The 13,746-nt window shown below is 40.6% G+C and overlaps 1 protein-coding gene across 1 annotated transcript in view; it reads left to right on the top strand.

Moving 5' to 3' along the window:
- Positions 1 to 13,746, top strand: part of LOC145392973 (uncharacterized) — a 327,964-nt gene that overhangs the window by 80,732 nt on the left and 233,486 nt on the right. The window contains exons 4-6 of the mRNA XM_080267267.1: positions 2,504 to 2,580; positions 3,988 to 4,113; positions 6,107 to 6,324. Of these exons, the coding sequence (XP_080123393.1) occupies positions 2,504 to 2,580; positions 3,988 to 4,113; positions 6,107 to 6,324 (421 nt within the window). The remainder of the gene's footprint in view (positions 1 to 2,503; positions 2,581 to 3,987; positions 4,114 to 6,106; positions 6,325 to 13,746) is intronic.

Raw genomic sequence — 13,746 nt, 5'->3', positions numbered from 1 at the left:
TGTTCTTATACCAAATAATATATACCAAAAAGAAATAAGGTAAGTGAGAGTGCCATACACCTGGAATTGGCTAATTATCACCTGACAACACCTCACGTGCACTCGTTCGCTAATTTTCGCTGTTTATTTCCCCTTCAAATATGCCGTATAATCTATTCTCATACTAAAAATATATATAAGGAGGGAAGAGAGAAGCCTAAGTGATATTTACATTCACCTGGAACTACCTAATTTGTAATGTATTGTCTAGATTTCCTGCCAATCATTTCACTGCTATATATTAGCAGCTGTCAAGAGGCTGATGTTGGCAGTAATGCATTTCCCTAGGTAGGCCACCCTGGCCCACCCCTATCAGTTCACTGTCATCTTCCAAAGTGAAGGTACGTCTGTTTGCTCCTGCTAACTTCAGCCAATTTTTAGCCCCATGCAAAGGGCCCTGTGACCTTTAGCCCCTACTAAACCTCGTGTGGAAAGAGGTAAAGGGCTGACAATTGAAAGAGAGTGACTACGATCTTTCTGTTGAGTAAAACAGTGCAAGTGGAATTGTAAATAATGTGTAAATAATGTGTAAACAGCAAGTAAAGGAATGAATGTAAATATAAGTGAACAGTGGAAAATAGTTTTATAAGTTACTTCAAGTGACAGTGCATAACACAGTGTAAATAAAATAGAAATGTAAATAATGTAAATAAAATACAGAACGTAAATAGAAATGTAAATGAGTAGTATTATAAGAATACGAGTATATATACTAGGAGTAATGAAAGTGAAAGTTTCACTCTAGCATGTATGAATACTATGAGTTATGAGAGTGAAGGTGAAAGTGACATTCACTCTCAGTGCTAGTATACAGGACGAGAAAGTGAATGCTACGTATTACAGTATACTGAAAGAAATTGAATGCCTACAGTGACAATAAACTACTATTACTGAATGAAACTTATGGATAAAGACTGTAGATATATATAAGTGTTATATAGTAATAGAAATATAAACTGTGAGTGTTTTTATGAATAATAAATGACAACACCAGCGGCAAACTAGCGCAAGTGGGAAGGTCATACGCCCTCGTAATTTTCATTGCTTTCAGTGTGTTTTTGTGTTTTTTTTTTTTTTTTTTTTTTTTTTTTTTTTTTTTTGAATATGGATTCCAAACTATTTGAGAATCATAGAGTAGTGTTTCTAGTGATAATATCAGGCTGTGGTAATCATATTGCGGGTTGTCGGGAAGTGTAAAGTGGAGACTTTGTTACCCAACTTCAGAGGTCTCCACAAGTCCTACAGTACTCGAAAAAGGCTCAACAAACACCCCAGGAGAAAGCTGAAGGTATGTGCCATAAGCATATGTAATTTTAATATTCTAGGACTAATAACTGAGTTTTGGCAAATATTTTTAGAGAGTCTGTCGGAGCGCGAATATGCCCGCGGGTGCCGGAAGAAAAAGCAAATCAAGCCCGCGGTTAAAGGGTTAAGGGTGTCATTTCTCAAGAGTTTGTTCCATTTGGTCAGACAGCCAGTAAGGAGTTGTACTTGGACATCCTGCTTTTGAAGGAGGCATTGCAAAGGAAGAGGCCTGAGGCATGGACAGACAAAACCTGGATGCTGCATCATGACTGCACCTGCTCACGCTTCATCCCTTATCCATGACTTTTTGGTTAAGCACTAGACGACTATCGTTCTCCAGCCACCCAACTCTCCGGATTTTCCACCTTCCCCAAAAGTTGTGGCATGATGGGGCTAGTGTAGACTAAAGCTCAAAGTCTCCACCACACAGTTGCGATCATGATATGGCTGCTAGTTGGTGTGCTATTTAAGAAGTTCAGTTTCTTTTTGTACAGACCTTGTATATATGTTTTACTTCTGTCTAGCATAAATTCAAATTGCATATCATCATTATTCAGTCTCATATGAATCTTGCTCCCTCAGACCCTTTCATGGTGCAACAGTTGTGTTAACATGCTCAGGTGCACATTCCTTCCCCTTCAGAATGATCAGTCATACTCTTGAGCCAGTATTTTACAGTTTCTTTATGTACCTCATCACCATGTGTTACCTTCCCTGTCTTTGACATGTTTATAAACTTTTTCATATCAGCTATTGATATTTTCTCAGGCACAGTGTTTCTTCCTTGTGCACTGTTATGATTCATCTCTCACCATTGCCAGTCAACAGTTTTTGCCTAGATAATCTCTTCATCTGTTGCTTATTTCTTAGTTGTTCTTTATCTAGCAGATCAAGCAAAACTTTTGTTGCACTTCCCTTGTCATGGATAACAAGAATTTATATGAATTTGCATTCATTTGTGTGATGCTATTTTACATAGCCTGTAAACAGGAATGGACTCGAGGTGAAATTGCAGCTAGAGATTTTTAAATGATGTTGAATCTTTGAATCATTGGCAGACTCTAACCATAGGAATAATTGATAAGTGCATAGTAGTAATATTGCACTGTACTCGTAAATACTGTATTAGTTTGTAATATGTAGATCTCTGACATTCCAGACAGAATCAATAATTTGCCACCACTAGAATACTTCATGAAGGTGGACAGCCAAGTGAGAAAGAATATGTTTTTTAAGGTGAGTGCCATTGTATATTGCTGTGTATGTTTATTCTTTTGTAAATATTCATGTGCTATGATTCACCACCACCATGACCTTATCTTTATCATTATGCTTATCTTTATCATTATTCTTATCCATATCTGCTCACCATCCACTCACTTGATGTAGTGCTACTTTGGGTGTCTGCCCTTTCCTGTCTTCCTTCCTTCTGTCTTTCTTTCCTCTTCCTTCTGCATATGGGTGACTTTACACTTCCTCTTCTGTCTTTCTTTCCTTCACTCTTTCCTCTTCCTTCTGCCAGTGGGTGACTCTGCACTGAGTGACAAGCCAGATGGTTTCCTGTACACCATGAAACCATTTACTATGCTGGGTGGTAACCATATAACCAAATTATGGCGCCTGGTGGTTTAGTGGGTAATTAAGACGCTCCAGTCGGATTGAGCCTGTGTAGGTTCATATCCAAAGGGTTGTTGGGGTTTATTGCTAATGTAATGCCACTCAGGGAAGAGTGAGGCTGGTCACTCTCATCTTAAATGTCAGTACAAACTTGCCCAGCTGCTGGTTCGTGCACTCCTCATGGGGCGGCATAGGATTGGATGATGGATGAATGGATGGATTTATATTTGTCCTTATTTTCTTTATCCTTAGTACTGTGGTGTGTAGAATGGTATCTCTAATGCAGGAGTTTAAAGTACTAGGTAATAGGTGTCCATACTAAGGTGTGGAATGTGTTTTAGGAAGCAGACCATATTCAAGCTGAGTAGTTTTTGATGAAAAGTATGTTAAATCTAGATGTTGTTCAGATTTACCACTTTCCACTGGAGTTTCACCATTTCCTCTTGTTTGAAGTGATTTATTTTACTTTTTGTTTATTTATTTATTTATGCATTTTATGTTTGCTTGCTGCAAAAATCAGAGAAGCAAGTTCTGACTTGTGACTTGTGCCAAAATCTTGATTTGTGTGCTTTGCCTTTGGTGATGGTACCAGACATCAAACAAAATCAGTCATATATAATCTCCCATAAAATCAGTATTCCATTATGAATTTTTATCAGTTAAGTGGCAAATCCAACATTTTTAAAGATGTCCAGTCAAATTTATAAAAAAAAAAAAAAAAAAAAAAAAAAAAATCTTCAGTAAGCTTTGTGCTATGACTATGAAATACTTGTGTTTTTTTTATAAAAATTTTGGTGAATTAGTATTTCACATGGACATATTACCCCTTACATGAGGATTTCAGAAAAGAGTAATTCATATCCGTAAGTTCAGTATTTCTACAAAATTACAGGACAAGAGGGTGCCCCAGTTTACACCTTTACCTACTCACTGGCTTAGGGAAGAAATGTTGACTGTATGTAAGTGTTCTTACTCACTCACTTGAATAGTTATTCAGTACATAATTTTTGTTTTATTTTATTCCAGTCGGTGAAACGTGGTGATATATTGTATGTACGAGTTGCCAGCAATGCACATGAGTTGCTTCACACAGTGAAAGTGCAAGCAAAAAGAGGTAGCACAGTTCGTGATTTAATCGATGCTGATATTAAGGTGAGGTTCTTATACGTGTTGTTCCAACATTTAATATAACTTTTATTTAGTGGTAATTTTTTAAAAGGTCACTTAATACTGAAATATGATGTAGTGCTGGTGCAGTAAAAGCTTAGTTACATGATCTATTTGAGGCCAGAAGTATCAGTTTATTATAACAGAATTGTTTGTTCTCAAGGTGGCTGCATATTGATTATCCTTTCTCCTTTGATATATGTACTGTAAATTACATTTTCATAGAGGTATGCAGTCTCTTGCTTTCCCTGGTTGGTATGAATATGGAAATTTGTGTTATGATGGTAAATGTATTGAAAATGGGAGAAACTATGTAAGACATCTGCTGGTGGTCTAAGACATTGCAGTTTCCAAAAAAGTGATAGGAAACGAAAAATACTCTGATGAACATTTCGGAAAGCAGATTTTTGGAGGTGGGGGCATTCACCATTCTCTCACTCAATGTAGTGCTGCCCTTGGATGACTGCCCTTTCCTCTCTTTTCTCCTCCTTTCCTTCCTTCCTCTTCTGTCTTTCTTTTCTTCTTTCTTTTCATTTTCCTTCTGTCTTCAGGTAACTCAACACTGAGTGACAAGCCAAATGATTTCCTGTACAGCAGGAAACCATTTATTACGCAGGATGGTACCCGTATAACCAAAATTTGGTGCCTGGTGGTTTAGTTGGTAATTAAGTCGCTCCAATAGGATTGAGCTAGCACAGATTTATATCCAAGGGGTGGTTGGGGTTTATTGCTCATGCAATGCCACTCAGGGATGAGGGAGGCTGGTCACTCTCATCGTAAATGTCAGGACCAACTTGCCTAGCCCCGGGCTCCTACCCTCCTCTTGGGGCAACACAGGATTAGATGATGATGATGATGATGAAATTTTTGGATATCACAGGCTATCATCAGGCAGATTATTTGTTGTATAATGTCACCATGACAGTTATCATTTAATATGAAAGACCTTATGAAGGCAGTTGTTATTTAATGATGATAATTTAATTCTTTATTTTCATAATTGTTTTAGTAAGGTCATTCATATTAAATGGTAATTGTCATAGTGACATTATTCTAGGACAGTAGTGACCATCATCCACTCACTTTATGTAGTGCTGTGTACTTCTTCCTTAGCCTTTAACTTTTTTTTTTTTTTCCTCTCCCTGCCCTCCTCTCTTTCTATTTCTCCCATCTTTCCTGTCACTTCTTATTGCTTTTCTTTCCATTACAGGTGGCTTTACATTGAGTGACAAGCCAAATGGTTTCCTGCAAGCCAAGAAACCATTTACAACGCTGGGTGGTAACCATATAACCAAACCATACGTGCTCCCTACGTGTCAGCAAGTGGGGTGGTGGAGGGTTAGTGCCCCTCCCCGTTAAACAAATAACTCAAAGTCAGTGGCCACCCCTTACGGGATTATGGCGTCTGGCAATGGATGGATGGAAAATAATCTGCCTGATGATGGACAGCGATGGGTGGAAAATTTGCTTTTCAAAAGCTTCACCAGAATATTTTATGTCTTTTTACTACTTCTCTGGGAGAAACTCGATTCCATTTCACCAAGTTTCGCACTGTATCAGTGATGTCGTCAACATCTGTAGCATTGATAAAAGTCTTCAGTACTGGATATACCTTTTTGTATTGCATTCATATTGGTTCTCATGGTAATAAATAGAGGTTCATCATGTGCTGAGGATTTACATCAACACTACAGGCGTTGACAACATTGCTGATGGTGCCAAACTTGGTGAAATGGCGTAGTTATTATCTGTGTACGGGAAATCTTACTCCTGCAGGCACTTTATTTGGTCTAGTAATTGTCTGAGATGCACATTCTATCAAGGAACTATTTTAGCTTATGAGAAATCAGTCAGTGATTCAGAGAATGTTGAGATAACCTATGATATATCTGTCAAGGAACTGTCTTTGCATATGGGAAGTGTGTTAATGTTTCATGGAAAGTTGTGATAATCTGTAACTTGTGTGGTGATGGTTTAGGCTCATCTGCGTGTGGAAGACACCAAGCCTGATCCCATTGACTGTGATGATGCGGGGCGGTGGCTGCTGCAGACCAGGCTGTGTGTGGAGGTGCTGGAGGTGGATGCTAGTGACTACTACCTTCTGGTGGGGACTAAGGGTGTTACCATCCCACAGCATCTTAAAGACAAAATCAGACTTGGAAAAGTCACAGTCAATGACAGGCCACCCATCATCAAGTAAGGCTTGCAAGTTTTAGTTGTATTCATAATTGGCCTCGGTTAACCCCTTCTATCGAGTGATATTCTGTTTTTTGCTCTCTGTTTCCATATAAGTCTTTTGACCTTAGAAGAACGCCACATTACTAAAAGGGTTAAAGAAAACTACTTTCACCATTCATTTATAAAGGCTCAAACATGCTTGCCTGCATCAGCGTTGGTCACCCAGTGGTGGCTGTCCATGTTACTCGATCTCTATTCAGTTCCATATCCCTGAGGTCACACTATAACCATATCCCAGGTTGTTTTCAGTCTGCCCCTTTCAAATCTATCCTGAATGTTCACATCTCTCAGACTGTGCCCCTGGTTGTTATCCTCCATCCTCTCCACATGCCCAAACCTTCTCAATCTGCTCCTCATCACATCACAAATACATTCAGGTAAACAACCTTTCTCTCAGCTCTTCATTAGAAATCCTGACTCCTCCAGGCCTGTCATTCAAGGACCACTACACATCCATCTGATCATTATTATCTCCGTATGTCTGAGTCTGCTAATATCCTCCTCCTTTGCTGCCCGTGTCTTATTAGTGTACAGCATTACACTCCTAACATATGCTACATACCAGGACCCCATAGCATGAAGAGAGAGCCCTCTTAGCATTAGGTGGAGCAACAACTTGAACATCTAACCACTTCTTACTCTTGCACCCAAGCTAGCTCTTCTAGGTACTGAGTTAGTCCATCCTTCTTCTGTATGCTCAGCTTTACATGCTGCACACACAAAATCAGTATATTTTGCTGCCTGCCTCTAATACCACCATGTCTCTTATACACCCACTTATCACAGACACTGAACAAGATGGAATTAGTACAGTAATATTCCGATTATCCATTGTAATATAGCCGAGGCCATGTGTTGCAAATTTTTGTTTGATGTCACATTACCCCCTACCAGCCCCTCTAGGGTGGATATAACCTTAACGAAAACCCTGTACTCCACCGTATTTTACTGTATAACTACCGGTATCTGAACATAGAGAAAGTATCTTAAAATAGTCTTCCAGATTAAAAAGCATCATGCAATATATTATGCAGTATAAATGTACTGTACATGCAGTATACTGTGTATACAGTACAGTATAACTAATGTACTTGGACCACAAGGGACACAAACACTTACGAACATATCAAACTACAGCTACTTACACAACATAGTACCCAACATCTGGAAGTATGGTACTATCATCACTATCCCCAAACCCAACAAAGACCCCATGTTGCATTCCTGGCACTACCCCATCAGACTCCTCTGCACCCTCTCAAAGCACTGAATTACTAGTACTACAATAAGCAACACCTCACATCCCCTTAGCCCCATCACAACATAGTTTTAGGCCACTACACTCCACAAACACTCTTCATATAGATCTTGCACAAAGAGTTATTGATGGCATCAATTCAGCTAGGCCACCACACACAACATTCCTAGTCACACTAGACAGTAGCAAAGCTTTTGATGCCATCCCTTGCCAAAACCTCACAAACAAAACATTCAACACAAACTTGCACAGAAACACCAAAAGATGGCTGGCAAACTACTCCGCAGGCAGATGCGCACATGTAACATTTGCCGGTTGGTCATCGAACATCAGAAACTTCATAAATGGTGTCTCTCAAGGATCTGTTTTGTCCCCTACACTCTTTAATCAATACATGCATGACAGACCCACACCCTACATGCCACAGATACACATAGCTTCCTATGCAGATGACAACACTTGCATGTACACACCAAAATGCAGACACAGCCTCACACATCCTCCAACCTCACCTCAACACACTACACGAATGGTTCATCACAAACAGACTCAGTACAGCCCCAGCCAAATCAGTAGTGACTCTTCTCACAAACTGGACAACAGAACATAGTCACATGCCTTACCATAAACAACCCCCCCCCACACACACACACACACACTGCTGTCTCAGTCTCTCATCACACTTGCATTCACACACACACACACACACACACACACACACACACACACACACACACACACACACACACACACACACACACACACACACACACACACACACACACACACTTGGTAAGCTGCTGTACTCAGGCAGTTGCAAGCGCTGGTTCGAATCCTCGCAATATTTAATCTGTATAAATTACTGGAAACTCAAGATGTAAGGAAAGCCCCAGGACCTGATGGAATTTCTAATTGGGTACTGAAGGAATGCAGAGAACAACTGGCGGATAAAATTCACAGCTTAATTGTATGCTCACTGGAAGAGGGGAAAGTGCCAAAAGAATGGAAGAGGGCAAATGTGGTACCAATTTACAAGGGAGGAAACAGGGAAGAACCCCTGAATTATAGACCAGTGTCTCTAACCAGCATGGTCGCAAAATTGTGTGAGAGAATCCTGAAAGACAGATGGATAAAATATCTGGAAGAGATGAATATTTTGGCTGAATGTCAGTTTGGATTCAGAAGTGGAAGGTCATGTGTTTCAAACTTGTTGAGCTTTTACTCAAGAGCGATTGATGTGGTACAGGAGAGAGATGGTTGGGTGGATTGTGTGTACTTAGATTTAGAGAAGGCCTTTGACAAGGTACCTCATAAGAGACTAATGTGGAAACTAGAATATATAGGAGGACTAAAGGGGAAACTTCTGGAATGGATGAGAGACTTTTTGAGAGACAGACAAATGAGGACAGTAATAAAGGAAAAGATGTCTGGATGGAGGGAAGTAACAAGTGGAGTCCCTCAAGGCTCAGTGTTGGCGCTTGAGGATGCGAAAGTGGATGTATGTGGAATAACTGAAACAAAATGGAGAGGAGAAAGTGTGAGAGAATGGGAGTATGGATGGGGTATATGTGCAGGAGTAGATGAGAATGAGAGGGCAAAGGAAGGAGTGTGTATAGTTGTGAGTAAAAGATGGAAGAAGAGCATAAGACAGTATGGATCAGTTGGGTCAAGGATTGTGTGGGTAAAGTTGAAAGTTGGAATACAAATGTGGGCGATTGTGTGTGTGTATGCGCCAACGCAAGATCGTGCTAGAAGAGTGAGAGAAGAGTTCTGGACAAATGTGGAAGTGTGCATGGAAAAGTTTGGAAGGAATGAGAGAGTGTTTTTGATCGGTGATATGAATGGTAAAGTTGGTAATGTGAAGGTGGATGGAATAGTTGGTGAGTGGGGTGTGCCTGCTGAGATAGATGAGAATGGGAGTGCGTTAGTGGACATCTGTGCTGGGAGGGGGTTGGTAATAGCCAATACCCTCTTCAGGCATAAAATGATCCACAGGTATACATGGCGAGTGATGAGAAGGGTGGGTGGTGAACTGAATGAAAGGAAGGCAATGATTGATTATGTGTGTGTGGATGAAAGGATGCGAAGATGTATATTGGATGCAAGAGTTTATAGAGGTTGGGGGAGTGGCCTTTCTGACCACTACTTGGTGGTGGCCAGAATTAGGATGCAAGTAAGATGGAGGAATAGAAGAAGGGAAAGACGAGAGGAAGGAGTAGTTGCAAGGAGAGTGGAAAGGTTACAAGAGGATGAGAAAAAGGCAGAGTATAAGAGAGAAGTGTGGAGGAACGATTGGGCAAATATGAATTGGAGCAGATGGGAGACGTGGAAGGTGTGTGTAAGATATTTACAGAAGAAATATGTGCAGCATGTGATGTGGTGTGTGGAAGGAAGAGAAGACGGAGGGGGGTGCAAGGAACAGCGTGGTGGACTGAAGAGGTGAAACAGGCTGTGGCACAAAAGAAGAAAGCATACAATGAATGGATGAGAAATAGGGGCGTGGAAGAAGTTGAGAGGCAGAAGAGAGAGTTATATGTGGAAAGGAAGAGAGATGTGAAAAGATTAGTAAGAGAGAGTAAGAAGAGAGTGGATCAGGAATTTGGAAGGAATTTGAGTGTAAAGTGGAGGGACTGTAAGAAAATGTTCTGGAGAGAAGTGAAAAGAGTAAGACAGGGTGGAAGTGAAGTTAGCAGGGGAGTGAAAGATAAACATGGTAGATTACTAGTGGAGAAGGGAGAAAAAGTGAGCAGATGGAGAGAACACTTTAAGGAATTGTTGAACGTAGAGGATGGAAGTAATGCGAGTATAAGTGGCTGGGGAATGGCTGGGAGAAGGAGGGAGGTGAGAAGACAGGTAGAAATCAGTAGGATAGAGGTTGTGGAAGCAATGAAGAAAGTTAAATCGGGGAAAGCCCCAGGAATTGATGGAGTGTGTGGTGAGATGCTGAAGCATGGGGGAGAGATAGTAGTAGAATGGATGTGGAAGATGTGCAGATTGGCCTGGGAGGAAGGTAGAGTCCCGGAGGATTGGAAGTCAGGTATAATTATTCCCTTGTACAAAGGAAAAGGGGAAAAAGAAGTGTGTGGTAATCATAGGGGCATTTGTCTTCTTAGTATAATAGGAAAAGTGTATGGTAGGATACTTATAGACAGAGTTAGAGAAAGAACAGAGAAATTAGTTGGAGAAGAACAGGGAGGCTTTAGGAAGGGAAGAGGTTGTGTAGATCAGATATTCATTCTTAGATCTTTAGTGGAAAAGTTTCTAGAGAAGGGAAAGAAGTTGTATGCGGCTTTCATGGATTTGGAGAAAGCATATGACAGGGTGGATAGACAAGGATTGTGGAAAGTGTTAAGAATATATGGAGTAGATGGGAAGTTGTTGAATGCTGTGAAGAGTATGTATGATGGTGCTAAGGCTGCAGTGCGTGTGGATGGTGAACTAAGTGAATTTTTCTCTTTGAAAGTTGGGTTGAAACAGGGATGTGTCATGTCTCCATGGTTGTTCAATCTGTACATGGATGGGGTAATAAAAGAGGTACAAGGTAGGGTAGTGGATGTTGGAGTGGCCCTGGTGAGAGAGGATAGTGTTTGGAAACTCCCTGTACTGTTGTTTGCAGATGATACTGTGTTGTTGAGTGAAGATGAAGGGGAGCTGCAAGGCTTGGTGGATGAGTTTGAGAGTGTAAGAAACGGAATCTAAAGGTGAATGTAGGGAAGAGTAAAGTGATGGTCTTTGAGAGAGGTGAAGTCAGTGAATGTATAGCGAGGTTGGATGGTGAGGAATTGGAAAATGTGAGTACGTTTAAGTATTTGGGTAGTGTGATGAGTAAGGATGGAGGTTTGGAGGGTGAAGTGCTTGAAAGGGTACAGCAGGGAAGAAAGGTTGCTGGTTCCTTGAAAGCAGTGATAAGAAACAGGGAAGTGAGCATGGAAGTAAAAACGTTACTACATGACAGTATTGTGATACCAACTCTAACGTACGGAAGTGAAGCTTGGACGTTGTTGGAAGGACACAAGTCAAGAGTGAGAGCAGTGGAAATGAGTTATTTAAGAGGAGCTTGTGGAGTCACGTGGAGAGACAGGCTGACGAATGAGGATATAAAGGAGCGTTGTGGTGTTGATGTGGATGTGATAGGAAGCGTTGTGAGGAACACACTGAGGTGGTTTGGCCATGTGGAGAGGATGGAGGGTGAAAGACTGACGAAGAGAGTGTATGTGAGTGAGGTGGAGGGTGGAAGAGGGAGGGGGAGACCGAGGATGAGATGGAGGGATGGGGTGGAGAGGTATATGAGAGAGGGGGGTGTGAGTTGGGAGCAGGGTAGTGAAATGGCGGGGGACAGGGCGACTTGGAGGCGATTTGTTTGTGGCCACCCCAAACGGGATTGAGGCGTCTGGCAATAGATAGATAGATAGATAGATATGGTAGATGGAGTGAACAGTTATGCGAGTCTGTTTGCTGATGATGTAAAGATCTTGAGGAAGATAGAGGTTGAGGAGGATTGTAAAATACTGCAGGAGGATTTGGATAGGATACACAATTGGAGCCGGACGTGGGAAATGAAATTTAATGTAAAGAAATGTAAAATATTGGAAATGGGTAAAAGTACCAGGAGACCATCACTAAATTATTTTTTGGGTAATGAATTAATCACAAAAAGGAGAGAAGAGAAAGATTTGGGAGTGCTGGTCCAAGATAGTTTGTCACCAGAAAAGCACATTAACAAGATAGTTGGAGAGACTTATAAGCTCTTGACTAACATAAGAGTAGCATTTCATTATATGGATGAGGAAATGATGAAAAAATTGATAGTGGCCATGATCCGCCCCAGGTTAGAATATGCAGCGGTAGTGTGGTCCCCACACAAAAAGAAAGATATAAACAAGATTGAGAGAATACAAAGAACAGCAACCAAGATGGTCCCCAGTCTGACAGACCTGTCATACAGAGAGAGGCTGGAAAAACTGGATTTGCCTTCGTTAGAGGAAAGGAGAAAGAGGGGAGACATGATTGCGGTGTTCAGGACCATGGTGGGAGTAGATAAAATTGACAAAGAAGATCTGTTTGTATGGGATAAGAGAGCAACAAGAGGACATGGAATGAAATTGAAAAAGTCAAGCTGCTTGAAGGATATCAAGAAATATAGCTTTCCTTACAGAAGTATAGACTTATGGAATAGCCTGGACAAAGAGATCGTCCAGTCTAAAAACATAAACGAGTTTAAAGTTAAATTCGACTTATTGAGAAACAGCGACGGAAACCCACGAGCATAGTACATTCCATATATATCACAATTAGGTATATTCTTAAATATTTGGAACGACTTAGACAAAGAGGTGGTGCATGAGAAAAACATTCATGTGTGTAAAGGTAGACTTGATAAATGTGGATATGGAGACAGGACAACACGAGCATTGCTCAATTCCTGTATACTACAAATAGGTAAATACAAATAGGTAAATACACACACACACACACTGAGGCACCGAGAGAGAACAGACGCATGTCGACACTGCTCTATACCTGGCCAACTTGGCCAGCGGCATTACCTAAACACAGTATCTTTATATGAGTCAAGCTCTGTACAAGGTTAGACTAGATGGTGTTCTAATATAAAAAAGAAGAAGTTTTAAGTAAGACTTGGTCAAACAGAAAAGTAAACAAGCAGCGCAAGAATGCGCACAATCAGCTGATCATTGTTTAGTCTACAATCTGCCCCAGGGAATGTAAGTACTATATGCGCTTTTAGTACTGCAAAATGACCACATACTTTAGTAAAGCAAATTTGGAAAAGAAAGGAAAAGAAAAGGGATATAGATAGAAAGCAGGATGATTTCTACCAAGAACTGGTTGAAATGGAGACTCACAACAAACTGGTTGAACGTATACACAGGTTAGAGACGGCTTTTCAAAATGCAATTGATGAAAGTAAGAAACAGATACACTTGCAAAAGGAAAAAATAGAAAAATTAGGAAAGTAAGTCAACAAGAAAGACACAACCATAAATGAGCTAACAGTTGAAGCAGGTACACCTAGGAGGAAAATTAGTGAAATGGCAAGTACAGTAGTCAACCACGAGAGTATTATGGAAGAGTTCAAAAATGATACAGAGACAATTAGGCAA

Source organism: Coenobita brevimanus, chromosome 23, assembly GCF_032717465.1.
Source record: "Coenobita brevimanus isolate Jiangsu-jjx chromosome 23, ASM3271746v2, whole genome shotgun sequence".
NCBI classification, from domain to species: domain Eukaryota; kingdom Metazoa; phylum Arthropoda; class Malacostraca; order Decapoda; family Coenobitidae; genus Coenobita; species Coenobita brevimanus.
This window is presented reverse-complemented; position numbering and strand designations above follow the sequence as displayed.